Raw genomic sequence first — 26826 nt, forward strand, 5'->3', positions numbered from 1 at the left:
GTGCCGTGAGGAGGGTGAGGTGGAGCCTGGCGCCAGGGCGAGAGAGAGGTGCCCAGTGCCCAGGGCAGGGTGGGGGTTGGCGTCTCTGGGGAGGGAGGAGCCCAGCTGGAGCCTGGAGCCTGGTCTCTCAGGGTGGCTGAGTCAGGCTCTGAGGCAGGAATGTGGAGGGAGAGGGGACAGGGCAGAGGGGTCAGAGGCTGTGCTGGAGGGCAGTGGCTGGTCCTGAGATGTGTGGACACTGAGAGCCACTACTCAACAGCATTGAGGCCTTGGGGTCAGGCAGCCCTGGGTTTGAATCCTGCCTCTACTCCTCCTCAAAGTGTCAGAAACGCCCTTTACAGATAGCTCTGTACAACTCTCTGTAACCAAGAGGGAGGCCCCCTTCTGGATGTTTGTCTCTGACAGCTTTCAAGCCCCAAGCTCTCCCTTCAGCCTCTCTCTGGCCAGCTCTGAGAGTCTGCAGGCTCCCTCCCTTCACCCCTACAGGAAGTTCAAACCCCAGTAAAACAAGACCTGCCCAACTCCTAGCCAAAAGAAAAACCAAAGCTAATGACCTCGCTTCTCTCTGGATGAAACCCCAGCCTTCTCCTTGGGGAATCCTACTGCTGTCTCCTGTGTGTGTAATAAACTTTATTTCATGTACATTAGTCCCCCTATGTCATTCCTCCTGATCACCATATACATTCCTGCTCGAGGGGCTGTTCTGCATCCAGCGGGGATTGCTAGGCCCCGCAAACCACCACCAGCAGCAGCAAAAATCCTAAAGCCAGCTGCCTCTGCACTGCCCAGTCTCGTTGTCACTGTCTGGGGACCAGTCTGCTGCCTCTAGTGGACTTAAAACTCTGTGACGCCAGGGACTAGCCCTGCCGTGGCCACAGCCATGTGCCCAGCTGTTGGAGATTCTGTCTCCTCCAGAGACCAGAGGACACTCGGGTTCTCATAGGAAATCAGAGACACAGAAACCCCATTGGTTGAATTCCCTCTGCCCAGTTTCCTCTGTGTAGGGAAGATCCTGGCATGAGGCCCTTCTGCGGGTTACAGACACAGGACACAGGACTCAGTCACCAAGCATCCAGCCAGGGGCCTCCATCAGTCCTGGGACCAGCCCTCTGGAAAGGGCGAGCAGGCCCTGGTGTCAGGCACCCCTATCAAACCCCAAGTAAGACATTCCCACAGCTCCTGGGCGGTGCTGGGAGATCTGTGCTTCTGGAATGTGAAAGACAGGAGGAAATTGGTGTTTCCACCCTCACAGGTTTTCCTACAGTCTGCCCCTTTGCCCTGGGAGCTCAATAGGCTGAAATCCCCTCCTGGCAGCACTGGGTGTTATTTCCATCTTCCTCAGGCAGCCCCTCCAGGGGACAGGCAGGGACATGGAGGAATTTCAGCTGTGCAGGGAGGAGGTCACCTATGCAGGACGGGGACTGCCCGGTGCCACAGGCCCTGTCTCGTGCTTGCTGAAGGGGTGAGGGCAGGGTGCTTTTCGCTCCTCCTGTGTTCTTTGATTTCAGGCCTGATTCCTGTTTCCTGCAACAGGGCTTTACGTGGCCACCACCTGGACGCTCACACCAGATCCTTCCCTGCTTAACATGCTCAACAACAGCGCTCGCAGTGAACAGACACCACACAACCCAACAGAAGTAGGAGGGGCTTTAGAACAGAGAATGAGAGGCTGATAAATTCCCGGGTAGGGCCAGACACGCTCCACGCTGGGACTCCAGACGCACCCCATACAGCACTGTCGGACCAGAAAACTTTAATATTTGTGATTTAAAAAACTGGAATCTACCCAGCAAAAACACAGAGCAGTTTCCATGTACATGAGTCACCCAACCTCCCTGTGTGGAGGGGGCCACCACAATTAGATCCCATATAATGACATGGGGGCGCTGGGGTGACTGGGTGTCCCGTCCTTGGGCACATGTCTTGGAAGGGGCCACATTATGCACAAGTTCAGATGATCTCCACCATCTCTACAACCTGAGCTCAGCCCCAGGTCTGTGCAAAGAGAGACTCCAGCTCCCTCCTCCCAGAGGAGCATAAGGAGATACAGTCAGGAGGCAACAGTGATGCAGGAAAACACAGGCAGATGGTGACCCTGGAGATTTCACCCAAAATCCTCTCGAGCCTGTAGGTAAGCTTGGGACTCACCATCTTAAGTTCCATGAGAGGACTTCCAGCACATTCCCTCACCATCCAAGGGTATATTATGTTTATGAAAGAGTATATACTAATGCAGGTTGTTGGCAGGTCTCCAATAATTTTAGAGAGAAAATTTATACGCAAAAAAGTTTCTTCAGTCCAGAAAATGACTGGCAGGAGTAGTGTGGTCCTTGTCCCCTCAGAAGAGGGGGAATCAGCAGGGGGTGGGGAAGCTGGAGAGGGGAGGGCAGCGAGTTATGTAGACACACCAGATACAGAGCAAGAGAAATGGAGACAAGGGGTGATGGTCAGAAGACTCACCACCAGTGGGATCTACAGGGACTCAACAGCCTGGGAATCAGTAAACCAGGGCTAATGCCACTAGAGGGAAGTCGTGCCAACTGGACAAGAAAAGGAAGCCAAAGGGCAGTCAAGCATCTGGGACTCAGCCTAACAGCTGGATTGCAGGGTTCCTCCCTGGGGGAGAGAGGAGATCATCACAGAGAACTTCCTGTCCTTGGAGTGAAGATCAGGAGACTACAGAGCGTGTTGAAGACTGAAGTTCAGGTGATAGGACAGACGTGGACAAGTTAATCATGACTGTTTACATCACCAATGGGTTACGTATCAGTACTTTATTGGCCATAACAGGAAAAAAGAAGACAGAATATGTTATTTTATCCTGATAGCAGGAAGATAGCACTATTTGGACAATGTCAAGTAATTTTTTTATGAACCAAAGATATTCTTCCAGGAGAACTAAATAAACAAGAAGACCTCCCCTGATGATGGATTAGAAAATGTATTATTCCTTAGATGGCAATATTCTCCCAAATTGATCTAAAGATTCAATAATCCTTATAAAAACCCAACCACTGTTTTTGCAGAAATTGACAACAAGAACCTAAAATTCATGATAGGCTAGGGGCTCGAAATAGTCAACACAATCTTGACAAAGAAGGAAATACTTGGAGGACTCACACCTCCCGGTTTCCAAACTTAAGACTAAGCTACAATAATCAGGACAGTGTGGCACTGGCATAAGGTTGGATATACATTTCCACGGAATATAATTGAGATTCCAAGAATAAACCCTTACTCTTAAGGTTAATTGATTCAAGGGTGCCAAGAATATTCAACAGAGGAAAGAACAGTGTTTTCTACAACTGGATATCCACATGTAAACAATGATGTGGACGTGTACCTCACATCATGTTACAAATTAACTCAAAATGGATCAAAGAAATAAATGTAAGAGCTGAAACTATAAAACTCATAGAAGAAACATGGGATTAAATCTTCATGACCTGGAGATATGGCAGTGGTTCCTTACTCACCTGAGTATTAGTCACCCTGAGTATTAAAGGGCAGATTCAGGCTGAGTGTTACTGAGGAGAAAGAATGAGAAGGGAGGATTGAGTCGATGTCTCCTGTCCCCAAATACCCACTCCACGTCCCAGATCTAAGTCCACACCAGGCCTCTCTCCCCAGGCTCCTCCAGGAAGCAGAATCCAGCAGTCATCTGGTCATCGGGTCCTCTGTCAGCCGACACTGAAGAGAGAGACAGAGAGAGAGAGTGAGCAAGAGAGAGGTGGACAGAGATGGAGGGACGCACAGAACATGGCAGAGGAGTGGAAAAGAGAGACACAGAAGGGCAGCAAAGAGGCTGAGAGAAATAAACACAAAGGGAGAGAGAAACCAGGAGAGAAAAGGGAGAGGTAGATGGAGTGGAGCAGGTGACAGGGCCAGGGGGCGGCATTAGGGACAGGACAGGCATCCAGACCCTCCCGCTCCCCTGCAGCCCCCAATCCCATGGAGGGGACAGGACCTCACCTGCAACAAACCCTGTCATTTGGGGATGGGGCCCAGGAACAACTCTGCCCTTTCAGCTTCACCAGGAAGGACTCCTGGGGTCTGAGTGACGGGGGGCAGCTCTGCTCGAAGCAGACCCTGAAGGTGCAGTTGCCACACTTCCGGGTCCTGCCCAAGGGCACCACAGCATCGTCATAGCAACAGTGCTGCACGGGGTCCTGGAACTTGTCCCCACAGGTCATGTGCGGCTGGCACAGCATCAGGTGAGCGCCCATGGTGGACACTGGAAGAGACGGAGCTGGTGTGACCAGGCAGCAGGGCAGGGGCTCCCAGCCTGGGGCCCTCTGGGAGCCGCTCCCCACCCTTGAGTGTCCCTCCTGGGCTCAACTGGGGCTCCATGTGAACAGAGGAGCATGAGGATGCAGAGAGCGACACAGACAGCTGTGGGAGAGCAGAGGGATGAGATGGGGCTGACGGCGCAGCCGGGGGTCCACCCCAGAGAGCACAGCCTGGGGTATGGGAAGGTCTGAGGGGGTGTCTGTCCTCTATGAGGCACAGGGAAAGGCTAGGAGCAGTCCAGGGTGGGATCCAGTCACCTGTGTTTGGGTGTCTAGGGATTATGGGCCTGTGGAAAGGGAGGGGAATTGGGGTTGGATCCTCCTTACCCAGGATGCAGCATCGGGGAGCCATGGCTCTGGGCGGCTGTAGTCCAGTGGAGAGAGGATCAGCAGACTTCAGCAGGTGCTTTTATTTCTCATGAAAAACTGATGATGTCGTCAGATCCCCTGCCTGGCCTGCAGAGACATGCTGGGCCCTGGGTCATGAGCAGGTGCCCCGCCACAAACCTCTCCCCCAAAATGCCTCCCGCTCACACCCAGCATGATGGCCTCATTCCACTCTCCTGACATCCTACATCCTCACATCCTCCCAGGGGGCCTGTCAGCTCCCTGACCTCACAGCCACAGCCCAGGGCTCACTAAACCCCAGCTCACAGCATTGAGTTAAAAGAGACTAGTTTTTACACAATGGAAAATTCCATGTTGAACGAGATTGGGGAACAGGCGAATGTGTGGGGAGGACGCTGAATGGCTCATGAATGAACGTGATAAAGGCCTTGGAGGCCCCCGGGGACCCACAGCCCCCAGGGCACTCTCCCCACCTCCTTCTCTGTCTCTCCATTAATGGTCATTTCCTCAGGAGCACTGTCCACTTAGCACCTCATGTACCCCAGGCTTTGTGTCAGACACGGGGGAGGGAGTGGGGAGCAGGACACTCAGAAGTCACAATTTTCACTGAGTTCATGTGAGAAAGAGAGAGAATGGTAAGATAATCAATTTGAGTTTGGTTGCTGTCATCAATCTCATTATCAATATTACTTGTCTGTGAAGTTCTGTAGGAGAACTTCCACCACCATCAGTAGATTCCAAAGGCTTTACTCCTTAACGTGGGTGTTCAGAGGGAGATGGATGGAATTTCCCCTGAGAAGAGCCTTCTTGGAGTCAGGATGTGAAGACAGAAGGTGAAGGATCCCCTTTCCTGAGGGACACAGTGCGGTCAGTTCTGTGGGTCCAGGTCATCTTGTGCAGTGAGGATGGGGAGGCCCCTCCCCCGGCTCCTGCAGGACTCAATCCCTCTGGGGCACAGAGACCACCCCTGCATGGACAAGGTACCCTCCAGGGCCTGGGAAGGGCGACCTGTCCCTCATGTGGGCAGCTGTGTCCCTCTACCCGCCTCCCTGTGTTTGGAAAGATCCTGCCTTCTGCGTCTCTGCTCCCCTGCGGGAGCCTCCACACTCGCTCCCCAGACTCCCCTCCACCTGGAGCCCAGGCCCAGACTCGGCTCCTCCATGACATGCACCCGCTCCAGACAGACACCAGGGCGAGGACCCAGTGAAAGAGGAACGGAGCGTGTCCCGCACTGTGAGGGGGGAACCGCATCAGTGTCCAGACCCAGCAGAAGTGGGGGATTCAGGGAAACATCCAGGTCAGCTCTGGGGGTGTCCTTGGTACAAGCTCGGCTCTCTCCCCGTTGGGGACAGAGGTGTCATCACAGCCCAGCTCTGGTGGTGGTGTGGGATTGGCATTGGTGCCCAAATGCAGGGTTTCCCAGAATGAACCTGGGGAGGTGACTTTGCCTCTCTGAGCCTCAGGTTTCTTCCCTGGAAAATGGCGACAACCTGGCCCAGCTGATCCGTTGTCTTTTGGTCTAACAGAGATGACACAAGGAAGGGCCTGGCAATAAATAGCAGCTGAGGATGAGCTGTGTGCCCATCTCTGTGCCAGGTGACCCTGAGGACACAGTGATGACTCAGTAGCAGGTCCTGTCCCATCATTGGGGGCCACAGACTATCCTCAGTCGATGATGGCTCAGAGAGGTCACGCTTCAGTTCAGAAAACCCAGGAGTTGTGGGAGCCTGGAAGAGGGGTCATCACTCATCTTGGGAGTTCACAGAGATCTTCCTGGAGGAGGGGATGTCTGAGCTAAGATTTTAAGGCTGAGCCCAGACAGAGTGGAGGGCAGGGCAGAGAGAAGGGGCTGGAGGGGGATGGCAGGGTCAGTCCCTTGTGAGCCTCGGGAAGGACTCAGGACTTTACCCTCAGTGCACTGGGCACCATGGTTGGGTCCTGACCGGTGCAAGAGGGTTCAGATTAGTGTCTGTGAACATCCCTGCATCTGTGAGCTGTGAGGAGGGTGGACAGGAGGGTTGAGCCTGGAGCAGGAGACCAGAGAAGATCCTGCCATAGCAGAAATCCTTGTGCAATTACCAGAGTCCCAAATGTCCCCTTTCTCCCATGGGGCAGAAAGACAGCAGCTCCCCTCCCAGCCCCACATCTCCCCTATGTTCTGGCCTCCCTTCTCTTGCAGCTGAGGAGTGGAGCCGTATTTCCCAGACTGTGGATTGCACCATTTTAGCAGGTTATATAATCACCTGATTTGGTCATAAACTATGTTATTTTTTTAATTGAAAAATATAGATTAGGAAATGAATTAGTGTATGCTGCGCAGAATCTTCTCAAAGTTGCTTATGGAAAATTTCCTTCCAGAATGTTGGAAGCCACGTAATGATGTGATACTTATTTATTGCTTAGTAAACTCATGAATGGGGGCGCTCCAGCGAAGGGCTTGTCCCCTCTTTGCTGACTGCTACAGACTCAGCTGTCTCATCATGTTTTCCAGTTCAGGGCTCATCTCTCATGAGCTAGATTCCATTCACTTTCTGGGATGGCTCCGGGTAGGCCAGGACACAGGCCTGGTTGCCTCTGCCAAAATCTGGGGTGCAGTCGACGCCTGGAAACCAGCCAGGGCGAGGGAGAAAGCACATTCCCCAGGGCAGGGTTGCAGCCACGTCTCTCAAGGGAGCTGAGTGAGCAAAGGGCAGGAAGGTAGAGGAAGATCAGGACAGGGCAGGGGGGTCTGTGCCGATGGGAGGGCACTAGCTGCTCCTGAGATGCGTGGACACAGAGCCACAAACTCACTGGGTCCTGACCAGTGGATAGTCCAGCCAGGGAGAGCCACTGTGATACCTTACTGTCTGGGGACAGCTCTGTCTTCTGTGTGAGATCCTGGATCTGTGAGGCAGGACCTGGCCTGTGCTGGTTGAAGCCGTCATTAGGGGTTGGGACTCTGCTTGTCCTTATGGCTAAAGAAGGTTCTGGCTCTCTTGGCAGTAAGTCTAAGATCCCGACAGCCATTTGTTTTATTCTCTCATCCTGTTCCCTGGATCAAAGCAAGACATTGACCCAAGGTCCTCCTGCGGGTCAGTCACAAAGGCTGGAACAGAACCCAGGACTCCTGAATCCCAGTCCAGGGGCCTCCAACCCCCTGCCCAGCCCCTCCAGGAAGGACAGCAGACTGTGCTCTCAGACTCCCCTCGGGGCTGGCAGAGCTGGGCCAGTGTGGTTTTTGATCTTCAAGGAGAGGGGACCGAATAGATCAAGGGTTTTAGATTTACTTGAACCAGACCAGCCTCCACTGTGCACAAGCAGATGGGAGTCAGAATCCCACTATAAAGTGAAGATGCTCAGGGTAAGTCTCATTCCAGCAACAGAAGTGGTGAAACAGACCGAGTGGGTCAGCACCAGTGGTGTGGACAGTTCCTTCTGCTCTCTGGACACCACTCCTCCCCCCGATTCAGATGTTTTTACTCTTTTTTACGTGTGTAGTAAAACACACATAACATAAAATTTATCATTTTAACCATTGTAAATTGTACAGTTCAGTGGCATTTATTACATTCAAGATGTTGTGTAACCATCACCAGAATATTCTCATCAGCCCTAAAGAAAACCCCATACTCATCCAGCAATCCCTGCCCATTCCACCCTCCTCCCAGCCCCTAGAGACCACTAATCTGCTTTCTGTCTCAATGTATTTACCTATTTGGGATTTTTGATATAAATAGAATGATACAATATGTGGCTCTTTGTGTCTGGCTTCTTTCACTTATCACAATATTTTCAAGATTCGTCCATGTTGTAATGTACCTATACTTCATTTCTTATGAGAAATAGCATTTCATCATATGGATATACCACGTTTAACTTATCCCTTCATCAACGGATGGACATTTCTGATGGTTCTACTTTTTGACTCTTGTGAATAATGCTCCTATGAACATTTGTGTACAGTGATGGTTTCAACAACTGTTTCAATTCTTTTGGGTATATACCCAGGAGTAGAATTGCTTATTCACATGGTAATTTTATGGTTCACTCACTGAGGAACAGATGAACAGTTTTCCGCAGTGGTTGCACCATTTTACACTCCTACTAGCAAACTGTGAGGGTTGCAATTTCTCCACAGCTTTGCTAACACATTTTTTTCCATTATAAAAAAAGTATCACCCTTCTAGTGGATGTGAAGTGTTAATTTTTAGTAGTTTTCATGTGAACCTCCCTAAAAAAGTGATGTTGAGCAGGCTTTCACGTGCTTGTTGGACATACCTTCTTTGGAGAACCATCTATTCAATTCCTTTGCAGATTCTTAAATTGTTATCTTTTTTTATTCAGTTTAAAGCGTTCTTTATATATTCCGGATACTATATTCTATATCATTGTTATATATGTGCTTTGCAAATATTGACTCCTGTTCTGTGGGTTGTATTTTCATTTTCTTGATAGTGTTCTTTGATAAAAAAAACTTTTAACTTTTTATAAAGTCTCATTCATCGTTTTTTTTTCTTGTGTCCATAATTTTGGTGTCATATCTAAGAAAACATTTTCAAATGCAAGTTCATGAAGAATTACTCCTATGTTTTCTTCTAAGATTTTTATAGCTTTACCTCCTACATTTACGCCTTTCATCCTCTTGGAGTTAGTTTTTGTATATGGTGTGAGGCAGAGGTCCCGCTTCATTCTTCTGCCTGTGGAGATCCATTTGACCCACTCTGCCACACGTTGAAAACTTCTTTCCACATTGAATGCTCTTGGCATCCTAATAAAAAAATCAATGGGCCATAAATCTATGGGCTTATTTCTGGAACCTCAATTGCATCCCGTGATCTATATGTCCATCCTTATGCCAGTACCATACTGTTTTGATTACTGTAGCTTTGTAGTAAGTTTAAAATCAGGAAGTGTGAGTCTTCCAACTTTGGTCTTCTTTTTCAAGATTCTTTTCGCTATTCAGAGTCCCTTGCAATTCCATCTGAATTTGAAAATCAGCTTGAACATTTCTGGAAGAAGAACAAAAAGGCCATTGAGGTTTTTCTAGGGATTGCATTGAATCTGCAGATTGGTTTGGGAAGTAATCATCTTAACAATATGAACGGGACTGATTTGGGAATGTGGCTGGGACATTGCTATAGAAGAAGAGGAGGGCGGGAGAGGGAAGGGATGGGATGGAGGCTGAGGTTCCCTTGGGGGTGGGGCTGCAGCTGTGACTGGAGATGGGGTTCTGCCCTCCTTACCTGGAGGCCACATTGGGGATCACGTCTCTGGGGTTGGCTTTGGTTCTGTAGATGTGAAAGTGGCAGATTGGGCAGGTCCTTTCACCTCTAGAGAAGAGCGGGCGATGTCAGAGGATCTCCAGTCCTCTTCCCTGGCCTCAGGAGCATTGGTTTGTCCTGGGGCCTTGGCAGGCATCACACAGGGTATCTGTCACCTGGGAACCTGATGTCAGATCCTTAAAGAGTCAGGAGAGGAGTGATCCCCCCTTCACTTTCCTTCCCCCGATGTATCCCTGTCATTCCCTGGTAACAAGGCCACTTTAGCAAAAAGGAAGGCATAGGATACACCTTGGAGCCATTCCCACTCTCCCAAATTGAAACAGCTAATAGTGTCTGATCCATGTGATCCTACAAGTCTCCTACTTTCCCCTGGTTCTATTGTACATTTTGAACCCTCCTGAGGGGCTTGTCAACACCCTGACCTCACACTCTCAGCCCAAGAACCAGAGCCTAGTACCTGCTCACCTAACCATAGCTGATGCTATTCAGGTGAAAGCCACTACGATGGGCAGTGACATTTTATTTACAGATTTGGAAATTCTTTTTTTTTTTTTTTTTTTTGTGAGGAATATCACCCTTGATCTAACATCCATGCCAATCCTCCTCTTTTTGCTAAAGAAGATTGGCCCTGGGCTAACATCTGTGCTCATCTTCCTCCATTTTATATGGGATGCCGCCACAGCATGCCCTGAGAAGCCGTGCATTGGTGTGCGCCAGGGATCCGAACCTGCGAACCCTCAGGTTGTCGAAGCACAGTGGGCGCACTTAACTGCTGCGACACAGGGCCACCCTCCGGATTTGTAAATTCTAATTTGAATAAGTTTCCAAAAAGGGAAATTTACCAGGTTTCTAAGGTCACTCATGAAACCAAAACATGAACTCCAATGTTACAAGAACACGTATCTATTTCTGTTTCTTCTTTTTAGTCATCCCTTACTCAAGGACACGCAACTTGCACATCCCAGGCACTGTGGCAGGCTCTGAGAGTCAGTGCTGAGGCTACCCTGCAAAAGCCACCCTTTTCCTTTGGTTCATGGACAGGGGAGGAGAGGAGGGGAGAGGAGAGGAGAGGAGGGCATGGGAGATGAGAGGGAACGTGAGAAGGGGAGGGGAGAGGAGAGGAGCCTATGAATGAGAGAATGGAGGAAGCTTTGTTAGGCCCTCAGTAAACAATCGATGAACTTAGAAGAGGTGACTGATGTGACCAATGTCATTATCACACTTATTTGTTTCATTGACGTTCTGGGAGAAAAAGTCCACAACCATCACCAGACCCTCAAGTGGATCATGACCCCATCAGAGTTAAGACAACAGGACCATGAGAGGTTTTCACTTGTCCCCTTCACAGGAATTAATCCTCCTTGGGCTTGAATACGCTTGCTGTGAGGGAGAGGGGGCAGTTTCTCCCCTGACAGAAGAAACTTGGGATCAGAAGGTGATGGAGCTGCTCCCCTGAGGAAGGCTGACAGTGTACTTACTGTCTGTTTTTCTTTTCACTTTCTTTTTTTTTTTTTTTGTGAGGAAGATCAGCCCTTAACTAGCATGTGCCAATCCTCCTCTTTTTTTGCTAAGGAAGACTGGCCCTGGGCTAACATCGATGCCCATCTTCCTCCACTCATTATGGGACACCGCCACAGCATGGCTTGACAAGTGGTGCGTCCGGGATCCGAACTGGGGAACCCCGGGCTGTTGCGAGCGCTTTACTGCTTGCGCCACAGGCCGGCCCCTCTTTTCACTTTCTTTTGAGACTGTGTGTAAGTGCACAATGATGCAGTATCTATGTTTCCTAGTAGATGCAGCCAAGGGATTAGTAAAATCAGTAAGAGAGCAGGCTCTGAGCCCGGGCCCAACTTGCTCACTCCTGGCAGGGCCAGGATGCTGTTGTAGCCTGGTTTGCAGCCCCCGACACAGGGGTGGGTCCCATGTGGGTGGGGTGGGAAACAGGGGAGAGGTGGCTGGAGGCATATTCTTAGGCCTTCCCCAAGGTACAGAATCCCACAGGGCCCAGCTGAGCAACAACATGATAGGCAGGATGGGGGACTGCCTGGAGAGACAGAGGTCTGAACTTCAGGCACCAATTACAGAAAGTCATTCTGTCAGGACAGTCATGTTGATTAGATACACCCTGAGCACCGTGCTTTCATTCATTCATCCACCCATGCAGTCATTCATTGACTCCTTTATTCATTGGCTCATTCAATATTTCCTGAGCACTTGCTCTGTCACCAGCCCTGTGCTAGTCGATGCTGGGGACACAGCGCTGACTGGAAGTCCCAGCTCTGTCCTTCTAGTTCTCACATACACTGGGGGCACAGACCACCCCAGACAGTCATGACTCAGAGTGCGTAGGGCTGGGAACGAGGGCCAAGGGTGTCAGCGATGGCTTCCTGGAGGAGGGGCATCTGAGCTGCTATTTTAAGAATGAGCAAGAACTGCGAGTATGTCAGTGGAGCTCAGTCCTGGGAGGGCAGAGGGCAAAGGGCAGGGGAGGGCCAGTCACCCTGGGGGCCTCGGGGAGGATTCTGGACTCACCTGAGTGCCCTGTGAGCCATGGACGGGTCCCAAGCAAGGGATGGCAGTGGGGAGATGTGAGCCTGTGGGAGATCCCAGCGTCTGTCTGCTGTGAGCTGCACAGGAGGGTTGAGACGGGAGGCAGGACACCAGGGAGGAAGATTCTGGTTCAGAAATAATCATGGGATCACCAGGGTCCTGACTGTCTGCTCTGTCCCAAGGTGGTGGAGGATGCATGCTCCCTCCCAGAACCATCCTCCCCTGCTCCTCAGGCCTCCCCTCTCCTCAGCTGCAGGGTAGAGGAATGTTCTCCAAACTCTGGATCGGTGCTCTTTCAGGTTGTAAAACCTGAGTTTGTATAATGGGTACTTTAAAATTCAAATAGAATTGATTGGAAATAGAACAGTGTGCACAGCATAGACCCTCCACCATTCCTGCGTAATTAAACTTTGTTTTGGACCGTGTGTAAGCCCCATGATGATATCATATTTTTTTTTCCTAGTGAGTCACATACAAATGGTTAATAAGCAGGCGACTGGAAAGGCTCCAGGCACAGGATCACCTTCTCTCCTAAGAGCCGCTTGACTTAGCTGCCCTGTCACGTCCTCCAAAAAATGGGTTCAGTTCTCATATCCTCTGTCCCAGATACTTCCAGGAGGCTGAAGGTGGGCTCAGCCCCCAGCCCAGCATCCCTGCCAAAAGGAAGATGAGGTTGGCCTGGACACCAGCCAGTTCCAGAGAAAAGCACATTTCCCCTGGGGGCAGGGTTGGGCTTGGTGTCTCTGAGGAGAGAGGGGCCCAGCCCACCATCCTGGACCTGGAGACTGGTCTCTCCAGGGGCTGAGTCAGGACCCGGGTGGAAAGGTGGAGGGAGATCAGGGCAGGGGGTCTCAGAGGCTGCGCTGGTGGGAGGGCATTGAAGGACAGACCAGAGCTCCACGGACTCTGAGAGACCCCGACTAGACATCGATGAGGGTTTGAGGTCCCACAACCCTGCGTTCAAATCTTTATACTTTCTCAAAAAGCCAAATAGGCCATTTATAGGTAACACCGTTCACCTCTCCGTATAAGGGGAAGATTCGGTTATTCATGTTTGACTCTGACAGCCTTTGAGCCCCACTGCACTCACTTCCACTGCACATCTGGGCAGACCACATGCTCCCTCCCTTGGCAGCAGAAGGAAGTTCAGATCCTCCACCCCAGCCCACATGTAGGAACCTCACCCTGGTCCCAGGTCCTAGAGAAAAAGAGAAAGCCATAGTCAGCATTCCCACTTCATACTGTAAGTGAACATAAGTGAGGCCATATTGTTACACCAAAAGACCCCAGCCCCTCCTCTGTGTGACTACTCGCTGCTCTGCACGTACTCCAGAAAAATTCACATGTTCTCCTGATTTATGGCCTCCACTCACGTATGTACTCCCCAATCGCTGGATAAATTAAAAACTTTGTTCTATGTGTTTCTCTCCAGGAACAGGCTGACCCCAACGGGGAAACGCACCTACAAGGTATCCATCACAGCTGACAGAAGAATGCAACAATGTGATGCCTGGAACCCATCATGCCTGGAGCCCAACATCCCTGGACCCTTCTTCCTGCCCATCTTCCGTAAATAACTGCCTCAAGATTCTGTTGTCTTTTATCTATCTATCTATCTATCTATCTATCTATCTATCTATCTATCTATCTATCTATCTATCTATTTTTGTGAGGGAGATCAGCCCTGAGTTAACACCCATGCCAATCTTCCTGTTTTTTTTGCTGATGAAGACTGGCCCTGAGTTAACATCCGTGCCCATCTTCCTCCACTTTATGTAGGACGCCGCCACAGCAAGGCCTGACAAGTGGTGTGTTGGTGCGTGCCCAGGATCCGAACCCAGGCCGCCAGCAGCAGAGCACACACACTTAACTGCTACGCCACGGGGCGGCCCCAAGATTCTGTTAGCTTTGAAGATGGATCTTTGAGACATTAGTCACCTGTCTTCTGATTTTCTGGCTAATCTAATTAAACTTCACTTCTTGATCTCTAACTCGTTGTGATTAATTGGCTTAGATTGCTGTGAGCAGAGCGAGCACATTGCCTGGTATCAGCCCCTCAAGCAGGAATGTATATGGTGATCAGGAGGAATGACATAGGGCACTAATGTACTGTACATGAAATAAAGTTTATTACACACAGGAGACAATAGGATTCCCCAAGGACAAGGCTCGAGTTTCATCCAGAGGGAAGTGGGGTCCTTAACTTTGACTTTTATTTTGGCTAGGAGTTGGGCAGGTCCTGTTTTTCATGGTTTGAACTTCCTGTAGGGGTGAAGGGAGGGAGCCTGCAGACTTTGTTTAGAGCTGGCCTGGATGTGAGGCTGAAGGGAGGGCTTGTGGTGTGAAAGCTGTCAGAGACAAACATCCAGATGGGTATCTCCTTCTTGGTTACAAAGAGTTCAACACGGCTATCTGTAAAGGGCGTCTTTGACACTTGGAGAAGGGGCAGAGGCAGGATTCGAACCCAGGGCTGTCTGACCCCAAGGCCTCAATGCTGTTGCGTTAGTGGCTCTCAGGACCAGCCACTGCCCTCCAGCACAGCCTCTGAGCCCCTGCCCTGTCCTGTCTCCCTCCACATTCCTGCCTCAGAGCCTGACTAAGCCACCCTGAGAGACCAGGCTCCAGGCTCCAGCTGGGCTCCTCCTGCCCCAGAGACGCCAACCCCCACCCTGCCCTGGGCACCCAGCTCCTCTCTCTCACCCTGGCGCCAGGCTCTACCTCACCCTCCTCACGGCAGAGACAACCAGGCTGGGTGCCAGGCCCGCCTGCAGCCTCCCAGGAAACACCTGGAACCCAGGAAATGACAGCTGGACCCCTTCCTGGATGACATGCTGGGTAGTTTAAGGCAGCGGCTCTTGGGAAAGGAGGAGGTGAGCCCGGGGTTGGAGCCGTCTCTGTCCCTCTGCTTACTAACTGTTTGGCCTCCAGTCCCCAGGAAGAACTGATGTCACAGCATTCTGTGGCTCGCACACAGTCCAAAGAAAGTTTCTTTAAACAATAATCGATAAGATTCTCTGAAGTGCACCTCTCCTATTTTCTAATCCTTTTTTTCCTTTAAAATTTTAAAAACATAACAGTTATGTACTACTCAATTTTTTTACAACCTAATAGAGGTCTGGAAACCACTGCTCTACCTGCAGCTGTAGGGACAGGAGGCTAAAAGAGCAGGGAGAGAGGTGGGGCTGGGCGGGGCGTGTGCTGCTCCCACTCCCCTTGGAGAGAACTCAGACATTCAGGACTCTGGCAATTGCACAATTGTTTCTGCTACAGCAGCCTCCTGCCTGGTCCCCTGTCTCCTGTCCCCACCCTCCTGTCCACCCTCCTCACAGCAGACAGACACGGGGACGTTCCACAAATCTGACTGTACTCAACTGGAGAGTCAGGTCGCCCAGGTGCTTGGTCAGCGTAAGAGGAATTCAGACAGCAACACAAGGGCCACAGCAAGCAAGCAAAGATCTATTAGAGGAAAGGTCAGACACATTCCAATAGAGGAGCGGGCAGTGGCAGAGAGCCCATCAGCCCCGAGTCTTGAGTTAGTTTTATTTTAATTTGGGCTGTTTAGAAGGGAATTAGCGTTATCTGGTTACCCACCAATAAGGGGTTTTCCCCCACCCACATCTCGGTAGGCGGAGTTCTTGACCTTCAAGGGGGATCTCCAGAACTGTCATGGCAGTCATCCTCCGTGGAAGGGGGGACTAATGCATATGGAATTTGTATGTAAATTAAAGAAAGGTCAACGTCTCTAGAGGTGTATAGCAGAAGCCTTTGTGTGTGCTGTTTGCACACCTGTTACTTTTATGGTCACGGTTGATGGCCTCAGACTCAGTGGTGGTGTCAGGCAGGTCTCAGTTCCCCTTTATCTGCATCTTGTAGGATGCCAGACAGATGCTTCACTGATGCAGCAAGGTCTCCCGCCACGATCCTCTGCTCATGTCTACCTACCTACCTATCTCACGACCACTTCCATTCCTGCTTATGACCCATCTGTGGCTCCCAGTGCACTGAGGATAAAATCCACAGTCCTCACGGAGGCCCACAAGGTGACCACCTCTACCGCCCCCTCTCCCTGCCTGCCATCTGCCCTCTCAGTGCTCAGCCTCTCTGAAATAGTCACAGTTCTCTCTCATTCTTAAAATCTCATCTCACAAGTCCCCTCCTGCAGCTAGACACCTCTGACCCCTGTGTATCCCATCCAGCCCTGCTCACTCTAGGTCATCAGTGTCTGGGTGGCCTGTGTTCTCCACTGGACAGTAAGACTCAGAAAGACAGGGCCTGGGCCTAAGTCACCATGTGTCCCCAGCATCATCTAGCTCAGGTCTGAGCATAAAGCAGATGCTCGGGGAATACTGAAAGAAGAAATGGATGGATGGAAGGATGGACGTGTGGATAGATAGATGGATGCATGCATGGATGCATGGATGGATGCATGCACACATGGATGGATGGATGGATGCACGGATGGATGCATGCACGAATGGATGGATGGATGGACGGATGGATGGATGGATGGAAGGATGGATGAACGAATGGATGGATGGATAATGGATGAAAACACTGTTTATAATGTGTGTCTGACTGGGTGTTTCCATCTTCACATACTAACTTCCCAGAATTGCTGCCTGAAGTTCTTTGCAAACCTCTTTCCCTTCCAGTTGTCTCCCCCACCCCTGTGTCCTCCTCATGTGACGTTTCTGCACAGCTGTGCCCCGTGGGGCCCCCCTGCTGGGGAAGGGTCCCAGCCTCCCCTTCTGACATGAGATGCGTCTCTCTCCTCCCCACCCCATCACCATGAATGTGGCCCTGAGGGACTTGGGGGGTTTCTGGGCCTGGAGGGGTCTGCCCTCAGGGGCGTCCACTTGCTCCTGTCACGTTGGTCTTGAGGCCTGAGGGCTGTGGAGGCCCCTCGAGGCTCACTGTCGGCTTCCCTGGGCTTGCAGGCCCCAGACGCCTTCCCTTCTCACCTGCACAGCGCCCCCTACTGGAGCTCTTTCAGACCCCCCAGAATCCCCTCCCCTGGGGGCCCCACACACACACACACTCACCAAGCAACAGCATCTCTGCCACATTCCTTCTGCAGCCTCCTCCCTGACCCCTTGGCCTCTACCAGGCCCCAGACCCTCCCTCACAGCAGGATCTCGTCCCAAAGACCCTTTTCCAGGGCCCCCCAGCTGGACCCGGTGATGGTGAGACCCTCCCCACAGCAGTAGGATCTTGTCCTGGGCGACACTGCAAGTCCCTCCTCTGCTCACAGCCTGCCTGCCAGGCTCACTTCCCTGGAGGAAAAGCCTCAGCCCTGACTGGCGACCTCCTTAGGGGGCTGAGACCCTCCCACTTCCTTTACCTAGGGAAGAAAGGAGAGGAGGAGGGCCTTAGTCTGAGGGGAGGGGTGAAGGGTAGGGAGACTCCAGTTCCACAACTCAGCTTGTGGGGAAGGGGCTTCTGAGCTCCACACACAGCAGACCCCACCCCGTTGTGGGATGGGGTCTCTCCTCAGCAGGGGCAGACAGCTGGGCAGACCAGGGCTGGACTCACACGGGCCTGTGGGGAGGACAGCGACCCTGAACACCCAGGACCAGACAGACTTCAGCCCCTCCACCTCCTCAGTCAGAGGGAATCTAGGACTCTTGAAGCACAGACGGGGTCCTGGGCCAAGCTGATGGCGAGTTTGGGTCCTTGGGAGGCTCTGGAGCTCACCCTTAACACACAGAGTAAGGTGGCTGGGCCTTCCGCTACATGCAAGGGGATGCAGGAAACCACAGGCTTTCAAATCGCTCATGCAGACTGTGACTGACCTGTGCCCCGAGGGACTCAGGGGTGGGTCTGGAAGAATTCAACTGTTTTAATATTAATTAGACACAACCAGCAGCCACCCTGAAGCTAACCAAACCTCCCTACAAGAGCTCCGCCCATGACCTTGCCTTAATTTTCATATGAAGATCCCTTCAGGAGGAGATTAAGCGTCGTTAGGGTGACCTGCAGTGTCTGCAGAAGCACGTTTTCCAACCGAACCTGCGCAAGTGAATACCCGCCAATCTCTTTTTAATATTCATTCCCCAACCGATAAAAGTTCCTGCTTTCTTAGGCTGATTCCTCTTGGCCTCCTATTTGCTGCAAATACGCTTTACTTTGTAGACAACTTCCACTGGTGTAGAGTTTTATTTAACTCACCAGGAGGCGAGCCCACTTGGTTTGGTATCAGGACCTCTGGACGGGAATGGGGATAGGGTCCCCAGGGGTCCCCAGACCCCTGAGCCACCTGCTGCTCCTGTTGCTGCTGCTGGAGGAGTCGCGGGGGTTCCCCCCTGGTGAGCGCCTGGGCGGCGGTGGGGGATGGGGGGAGTCTGGGTGCGGATGGGGGACCGGGCTTTGTGTGGGGCTGGCGGGAGGAGAGGGGACGTTAGGACTTGCGGAGGGCGCGCTTGCAGGGGGCTCTACCGAAGGGGACAGGAGTGTTTGAGGGGCGCGGCGGCGGGGACAGGAGATGTGGGGAGGGTCTGGCTGGTCCTCAGGGTGGTGGTTTCGGCGCCGTGTGTCCTGGGACGGAGGGTCCGCAGGAGGCTGGTGAGGGTCTGGGGGGCTGGGAGGCGCGGGCAGGGAGGACAGTGAGGGTTCCCCGGAGACACGCGGAGAGGGGGGCGGTGAGTGTCCGGGGCACTCCGTGGGGGGCGATGTCTGGATGGGGTGTCCGCAGGGAGCCAGGTGAGTACCTGGGGCCCGTGGTGGGGGACGGTGAGGGTCTCTGGGGAAGGCAGGGAGGCAGGTGAGGGTCTGGAGGAGGCAGTGTGGGGGCGGGAAGTGTGGGGAGGGGCTGGGATGAAACTAGCAGTGAGTGAGGGAAGTAGCAAGGAGCATGTGGGCGGCTACTGAGGGGGATCGTGAGCGTGTGTGTGTGTGTGTGTGTGTGTGTGTGTGGTCCTCCTGAAGCAGGAAGGTGATCAGCAGGGAAGCTGGTATTTGGGATCCATGGTAGGGGATGATGAGTATCTGGGGTCCACGGTAGGGGGCGGGAGGCTGAGGGGCTGCAGTATGGGGGTGGTAAAGGTCTGGGGAGGTGGACCGGCAGGGAGGCAGGTGAGGGGCTTGGGGGGCGCCAGATTTGTGCTGGCCTTATGAAACATATCTGGGGTGCTCTCTCGTGTTCCATTTCTGCTACAGTTTGTAAATATTGTTTTAATTTTAAGCGTTTGTTAGAATTAACCAATGAAGCCATCTGGGCCTGGAGGTTTTTTGCTGGGAAATATTTAATCATGGCCTTAATTTCTTAATATTTAAGGGATTATTAAATTTTTCTTCTTATATCAGCTGCGGTAAGATGAATTTTTTTTGAGAAATTTGTCCATTTTTATTGTATGTAATTTTCTATTTCACTGATTTCTCCTCCTATCTTTATTATGTCTTTTGACTTTTGTTGTGTATTTTATGTTCTTTCTCTAATGTCTTGAGCTCGAAGTTGAGAAGTTTACTATTTAGTCTCTTTTTCTCTAATATCTGCATTTAAGGCTGTTACTTGCTCTCCAGTCACTACTTTAGCTGCATTCCGAAGGTGTGATATGTATTGTTTTCATTCTCATTCAGTTCAAAATATTTTATAATTTCCCTTATGATTTCTTCTTTGACCCATGGACTATATCAAGTGTGCTGTTTAATTTCCAAAAAATTGGATGTTTTCCAGATATCTGTTTTTAAAATTGATTTCTAGCTTATTACTACAGTGGTCAGATAACATATTCCGAATGATTTCAATCCTCTGACACTTGTTGAATCACTCTTCATGTCTCAGGGTGTGGCTGATTTTGGCAACTGATCCTCGTGCACGTAGAAATGCCGTCTGTTGCCTGTGGGTCAACTGTGTCAAGTTAATTCTGTGCTTCAGACTGTGTACCTTACGAATTTTATGTCTGCTTGTACTCTGGTTATTGTGGGCGATGTGTTAACATCTCTCGTAGTGTTTTGGATCTGTCTCTCCTTTTAGTTTCGCTAATTTTGCTTTATGTATTCTAAAGCTATGTAATTGGAAACATACAGATTTATGACGGTGAAATCTCCCATTGCATGGGCCTCTCTTTACTCCCAAAATGCTTTTTGTCTTAAAACCTGATCTGATGTTAGCAGAGAGATGCCACCTTCTTCTAGTTAGAGCTTACGTTTATATCATTTTTCCATCCTTTCCATTACAGTCTTCTGATGTCTTTGTGTGACTCTTATAAGCAACATAATTTGATTTTGTGATTTTTTTCTTTTAATTGTGTCTGATGACTTGATTCTTTTACATGGAGTTTTTGGTACACTCACATTAATGTAATTACTGTTATGTTTGGGTTTATATCCACCATCTCGCTCTATATCTTCTGTTCAGCTAATCTATTTGTTCCTTTTTTTCTCCTTTTCTTTCCTTCTTTTGGATATCTAGCTTTTTCAATACTCCATTTTTTTCTTCTATTAATTTGTTAATTGTACATCTCTTACTCTTCTCACAGTGGTAGTTTTAGAGAATACAGTATGTATTATTATTGTAGTCAAGTACTAATTATGACTTTTAAGAATTCCTAGATATTACTAGACCTTTAAACTCCGTTTCCCACCACCCCAAACTCTCACATTATTGTTGTCATAAACTTTATTTTATTTATTTATTTTGAGAGGAAGATCAGCCCTGAGCTAACATCCGCCAATCCTCCACTTTTTGCTGAGGAAGACTGGCCCTGGGCTAACATCCGTGCCGATCTTCCTCTACTTTATACAGGACACCGCCACAGCATGCCTTGCCAAGCAGTGCATCAATGCACGCCGGGGATCGGACCGGGCGAACCCCGGGCCCCTGCAGTGGAGCGCTCGCACTTAACCGGTTGCACCGCCAGCCCTGTTGTCATAAACTTTCGTTGTACATACACTTTAAATTCCACAGAACATGAAAATGATGGTTCTACTCCTTCAATATTCATCAGAAATACTCACACAGTTGTTCTTTGGAGTTTCTGCCTGCGTTTACTTCTTTCATTCTCGGATAACATCTCCTCTGCCTGAAGAGCTCCCATTGGCTTTTCTTTTAGTGCAGACCTGATAGCAGCGACTATGCACATTTTTTTTTTCTTAAACCATCTTTATTTTGACTTCCTTCCAGTATAGTATTTTTCCTGGCTATAGATTTGTAAGGTAGTGATGATTTTCTTTCAGCACTTGGAAGATGTCATTTCACTGTGTTCTGCTTTCCGTCATTTCTGTTGAGAAGTCAGCTCTCACGTTCTTATAAAACGCTCCCTAAAATTAATATGTCTTATTTTCGTTGGGTGTTTTTATTTCCAATGTTTCTCTCTGTCTCAGCTGTTCAGTATTTTGGCCATGATGTTCTCAGGGGGCTTTCTTTCTCTTTATCCTGCCTAAAACTTAGAGCCTCCTGAACCTGGTATTGATGTTTTGCATGTTCTGGACAATTCTTGGCTATTATCTCTTTGAATAATGCCAGTGTTGCATTTTCTCTCTTCTCTCCTGAAACTCCAAGTGATACAGATGAGAGGGTCGCACATGTCACTTATGCTTAGCTTTCCCTGTTTCTCCTTTCATATTTCTCTAAGCTTCTCTTTAAGTATATTCCATTTTCCTGTCCTCCAGCTCACTAATCCTGTTTTTCTCTGTCTAATCTGCTGCAGATCCCATCCAGTGAGTTCAAAACTTCAGATATTATGTATTTCATTTCTAGAATTCCCATTTTATCTTTATATATTGCAGTTCTCTGGTGAAATCCTCTTTCCTTTCAAATATGTTGCCCATTTTTTTAAACATATTAATATTAAAATTTTTTCTGCTAATACCAACTTGGGGATCATTTGCAGGTTGGCTCCAATTCTCTGGGATCTTCTATATTTCTTGATTACCAGTCTTGCCTTCCTGCCCCTTTGGTGTCGACAAATTCACGTGGAATCTTGCACGTTACCTACTATACACCAGTTTGGCTTCAGTTGATGTTCTTTTCCACCCAGAAAGGTTTATTCTTTTCCTCAGTTCAACAGACCAGACAATACAAGGGCCTTATCGCCCCAATTCAATCAGGATCGACCTGGGTCAGCGCAAGGTCACAGTTCTAGTAGGATTCTGTAATCAGCATGTGACCTTCAGAGGTTTCAGTTGAGAGCCTGGCAGTTCTGTTCTTGGTCCTTGAAAGACTGGGAGATTTCCGTTCTGCCTCTCGGAGGCTCCCAGTCTCCCGCCCTGTGCAGCTGTGATCTCAGTCATTTCTGCTTCTCTCTCTGCCCAAATATACTCCTACTTTCTCTTCCACATCTTAACGCCTCTCTAATCTCTTTCCACCCTAATCTTTTTGCCTGACCCTCTCTTCCTCTCATCCTGTCCATCATAAAACACTCTGCTTGGTTCCTCGCATTCACCTCTGGGATGCGGCAGGACAGAATAGCCTGATTTAAATAACTCAAGACAGAGGCAGCTGTGAGAAACCTTGAATTGGCAGGGCAAGTCACCCACGTGTCCTCCTTCCTCAGGAGCCCACACTCTCCGCTATGACCTCATGGCCCTGTCCCTGGACGGACCTGAGAAGCCCCAATTCCTGGCCCTGGGATACTTTGATGATGAGCTCTTCCTGCGCTATGATGGCGAGAGCCAGAGGGCAGAGCCCCGGGGTCTAGGGATCAGGATGGACCTGGGAGCTGAGACCTGGGAGAGAGAGGCCACGAACCTGAAGGAGAAGGAGCGGCAGCTCAGACAGTTGCTGGCAGAGATCATGGGCCAGCAGGGCCAGGGCTCAGGTGAGTTGGGGCAGGGCCAGGGGCACGTGGGTCTGAGTCTGGTCCCTGCCCTGTTTATCCTGCAGCTGGGGGAGGGGAGGGCACAGCAAGGCTGGAATTGCACAGAGACGTGAGGCCCCCCTGAAACTGCACCAGGTTCCTCACATTTGGGTGGAGGAGACAACATAACCCTCTGAGCTGGAGTCCTGTTGGGTGGAGAGGTTCAGAGACAGTGAGGTGACATGTCGCTGCCTGGGGTGGGCCAGGCCTTCACTCCCTCCAGGCCACATTGGGCTGTGAGCTCCAGGGAGACCTGAGTGTTCGAGGCTTCTGGCGCTTGGGCTACAATGGGCAAGATCAGGACTTCCTCACCTTCAACTCAGAGACCCTCCCATGTTTGGTGGCCACACCCTCAGCCCTGCGCATCAAGAAGCTCTAGGAGACCCAAGGCCCCAGGGCTGATCTGGTTAAGACTTTCCCGTCTGAGACTTGTCCTGCCCAACTCTGGAGATACCTGGCCTCTTGGAGGGGCCTCCTGGAGAATACAGGTACTGACCTGGGCGGGAAGGTCCACCCACTGAGTCTATCCCTGGTTCCCACAAGGAAGAGAACTTGTCTCTTACTCTCTGAGTGGCTGTCCTGCCCTGGCCTTAGGTTAGGTGCTGAGTTCTGACTGAATTGTCGGAGAGGCACACCCATGTGGGTTGGTGAGGGGTTTCCTCTGGACCCACTGCTGGTCCATTAGCTGGAGAAGTGGAGAGTCCCAAGATGTGGGCCCAGATCTCAGGCCTCAGGCCCCAGGCAGGCAGTACAGGGAAACCTTTTCTCTCCTTTTTTTCTCCTCGTTCTCTGGGATTTTGACTTTGACGGGGGAAGACATCTAGGTTTCAAGTCCTTGGTGGAGGCCCTAAGATGAGGCCAGTCTGGCTGGGAGCCAAGAAGAACAGCATATTCCAGCTCTGGAGCAAGGATCACATATTCAAACCCAAATCACCCAAAATCTTATTACCAGGGTCATTCCACTGTTGTTCTACTTTTACTTTTAGAAAAGTCCAGTTTAAAGTTACCTCCTCCTCTAAGCCTGCGACAAAATGAAAAGAAAGCGTAGATGCTGGTGTGTGTCAGTGTCTTGTGGGGTGGGGGGGCGGCGGTGTATGAAAATACCTATAATCAACCAGAGGTCCCCAGAGGAATGTAAGGCCCAAGACAAAAAAATCCGGCTGCAGGGCCAGCTGGTCATCCTTGTGGACAGTCACTCCATCGCCACCTGGAGCATGTGGAGCTGATTCTGTTGGGGAGGAAGGAGGTACATCACCGAGGCCGGATTCTCACTCCCTGTAGAGCAGAGCAGCCCCTTTGTCCCATCAGTGCCTACAAATTCTTCAAAACTCTGTGCTGAGCATCTTCAGGTGGATCCGATGGCCCCCTGAGCAGGGAGTTCGTCTCCTCTCAGGCTCTCCAGGTGGGCGAGGGCCTGACCCCCTCGGAGGGTCCTGGGGCTGTTGGAGCAGCGTGGGGTCCTCCCACAGTCCTCTCTCCACTGGGGACGTAGCCTCCCTGGAGGGGTGGCTGGGGGCGAATGTGCACGGGTCACTTCTAAGGGCTGGCTAGTTCCTGCTCTTGGTTGCCCTGCAGTGGAAGGAGGGAGCGTCTTGGCCTCACTGAACTCTGCTCTGTCTCCACCCAGATCCCCCGTCAGTGACTGTGACCCGCAGTAAGAACCTGCTGGGCAAGGTCATCCTGAAGTGCTGGGCTTTTAGCTTCTATCCTCGGGATGCCACCCTGACCTGGCTTCGGGATGGGGATCCCATGCACCACGGCACCTTTGGGCCTGGGACCAACCTGCCCAGTGGGGACGGGACCTACCAGACCTGGGTGGACACTCGGATCCTCCCTGGAGAGGAGCAGAGGTTCACCTGCCACGTGGGACACTGCGGGCTGAACACCACAGTCCCTGCAGTCTCTGGTGAGGAACTGGGGGAGCCCTTGGATTCCAGGGAGCTGGAGGCAGAGTTGGTATAGGATCCTCATGTGAAGAAGGGGCACTGGGTATAATTGAAGCCCATTTCATGTGACCTCAAGGCACTCAAGGTCAGAGGGCTTCCTGTGCGTCTCCTCTCGCTGCGTCCACTGTCGCTGCTGTGTTGTATTTGGTGGTGGTCGAAGCCTAGACAAGGAAGCACTCGGAGGATGTGAGAGCCCGGGGGAGAAGCACATGGGGCAGTGAGGAGGACGGATCTGATTCTTCTCTGGGTCGTGAGTGGAGACAGCTCTCTTCTGTTAAAAACAAGGCAACAGGCCCCAAACAGAGTCTCTTTTGCTAATTGCCACGTCGTCATCAAAGCAAGATTTCACTCAGTGACAGTTTCAGCTCTCCCAGAAATGGAATCTTAAACCCATCAACCAGGAATCTGATCAGCACTAGTCAGGTCATCTGCCTGATAGACCCCGGCCGTACCCTAATAGAAGATGACCTTGCAATAGCCAAGCTGCCTTTTTGCCTAACATAACTTCCTTGTTCCTGCTCCCTTCTACCTAAAAATCTCTTCTCTTGGACAACTCTTCAGAGCTCCTTTCTATCTGCCAGGCTGAATGCTGCGCGGTTTATGAATCGTTGAATGAAGCCAGTAAGATCTTTAAAATTTACTCAGTTAGATGTTGTTTTTTCACATTTCTTACCCAGGAACAGGAAAAGAATAGACAAGCCATCTTCCTGTTTACAGGATGAAGGGACGAGGTGTGTATTAGGAAAACTGAAAAAAAAAAATGCAAAAAACGATAAAGACTCAACCAGAGGCTAGCCCTGTGGTTTAGCGGTTAAGTGCCTGCGCCCCGCTACTGGCGACATGGGTTCGGATTCCGGGCGCGCACCGACGCACCACTTGTCCAGCCATGCTGAGGCCGCGTCCCACATACAGCAACTACAAGGATGTGGAACTAAGATAAACAACTATCTACTGGGGTTTGGGGAGAAAAAGGGTGAGGATTGGCAATAGATGTTATGTCAGGGCCGGTCTTCCTCAGCAAAAAGAGGAGGATTGGCATGGATGTTAGCTCAGGGTTGATCTTCACACACACACACACACACACACACACAAAAAGACTCAACCATTTATCCTGCCTTTCAAATTCACATAAGAACCCGACCTCAGGATATTCACTTAGTTAAGAAAGAGAGGGTTTTTTTTTTTTCTATAGAAGTAGTCCAAATAATAAAGATAGAAAAACAAAGACATAATTACATTATTACTACTTTGTGAGCCTAGTGAATGAATGGATCTCTGCAGTAACCGTCAAGGCTGCCACATGGCCTCTGGAGAGACGGCTGGATGTTGTGCGCCTCCTGGTGGAAGGACAGAGTACTAGCCCTGATGTCACTCCATCATCGATACTGGAACAGGAGGCAATTGACTAAAAACAGAATCAAGTTGAACCACATGGTGGACAGGTCCTCGGCAAGGCACAGTCTTTGTGACAAACTACAGGACACACCCCCTTGTTCCATCTTGAAATAAACTGTCAGGAAACACACAAACAAAAATGATGGAGAGGGAATGGATATGAAGCTGGAAACCTGCGGGTTACTGTAATATTCAATAGGATTACCTTTCCACCTTGTTATGAAAAGAAGTTTTAATCTTG

General features: G+C 50.5%; 2 protein-coding genes across 2 annotated transcripts; one reads left to right on the plus strand and one right to left on the minus strand.

Moving 5' to 3' along the window:
* Nucleotides 1-3657: 3657 nt before the first annotated feature.
* LOC131397601 (insulin growth factor-like family member 1) lies at nt 3658-4641 on the minus strand. The gene is made up of 4 exons (XM_058530708.1): nt 4617-4641; nt 4333-4392; nt 3984-4228; nt 3658-3690 (listed from the first exon to the last, which is right to left on the minus strand). The coding sequence occupies exons 1-4, from the start codon at nt 4639-4641 to the stop codon at nt 3658-3660; spliced, it is 363 nt and encodes a 120-aa protein (XP_058386691.1).
* A 13874-nt stretch (nt 4642-18515) lies between these two features.
* Nucleotides 18516-25206, plus strand: LOC131397602 (MHC class I-like protein MILL2). The gene is made up of 3 exons (XM_058530709.1): nt 18516-18753; nt 22942-23205; nt 24872-25206. The coding sequence occupies exons 1-3, from the start codon at nt 18663-18665 to the stop codon at nt 25204-25206; spliced, it is 690 nt and encodes a 229-aa protein (XP_058386692.1). The 5' UTR covers nt 18516-18662.
* The last annotated feature ends 1620 nt before the right edge of the window (nt 25207-26826 follow it).

The sequence above is a fragment of the Diceros bicornis genome, chromosome 34, assembly GCF_020826845.1.
Source record: "Diceros bicornis minor isolate mBicDic1 chromosome 34, mDicBic1.mat.cur, whole genome shotgun sequence".
In the NCBI taxonomy this organism is placed as follows: domain Eukaryota; kingdom Metazoa; phylum Chordata; class Mammalia; order Perissodactyla; family Rhinocerotidae; genus Diceros; species Diceros bicornis.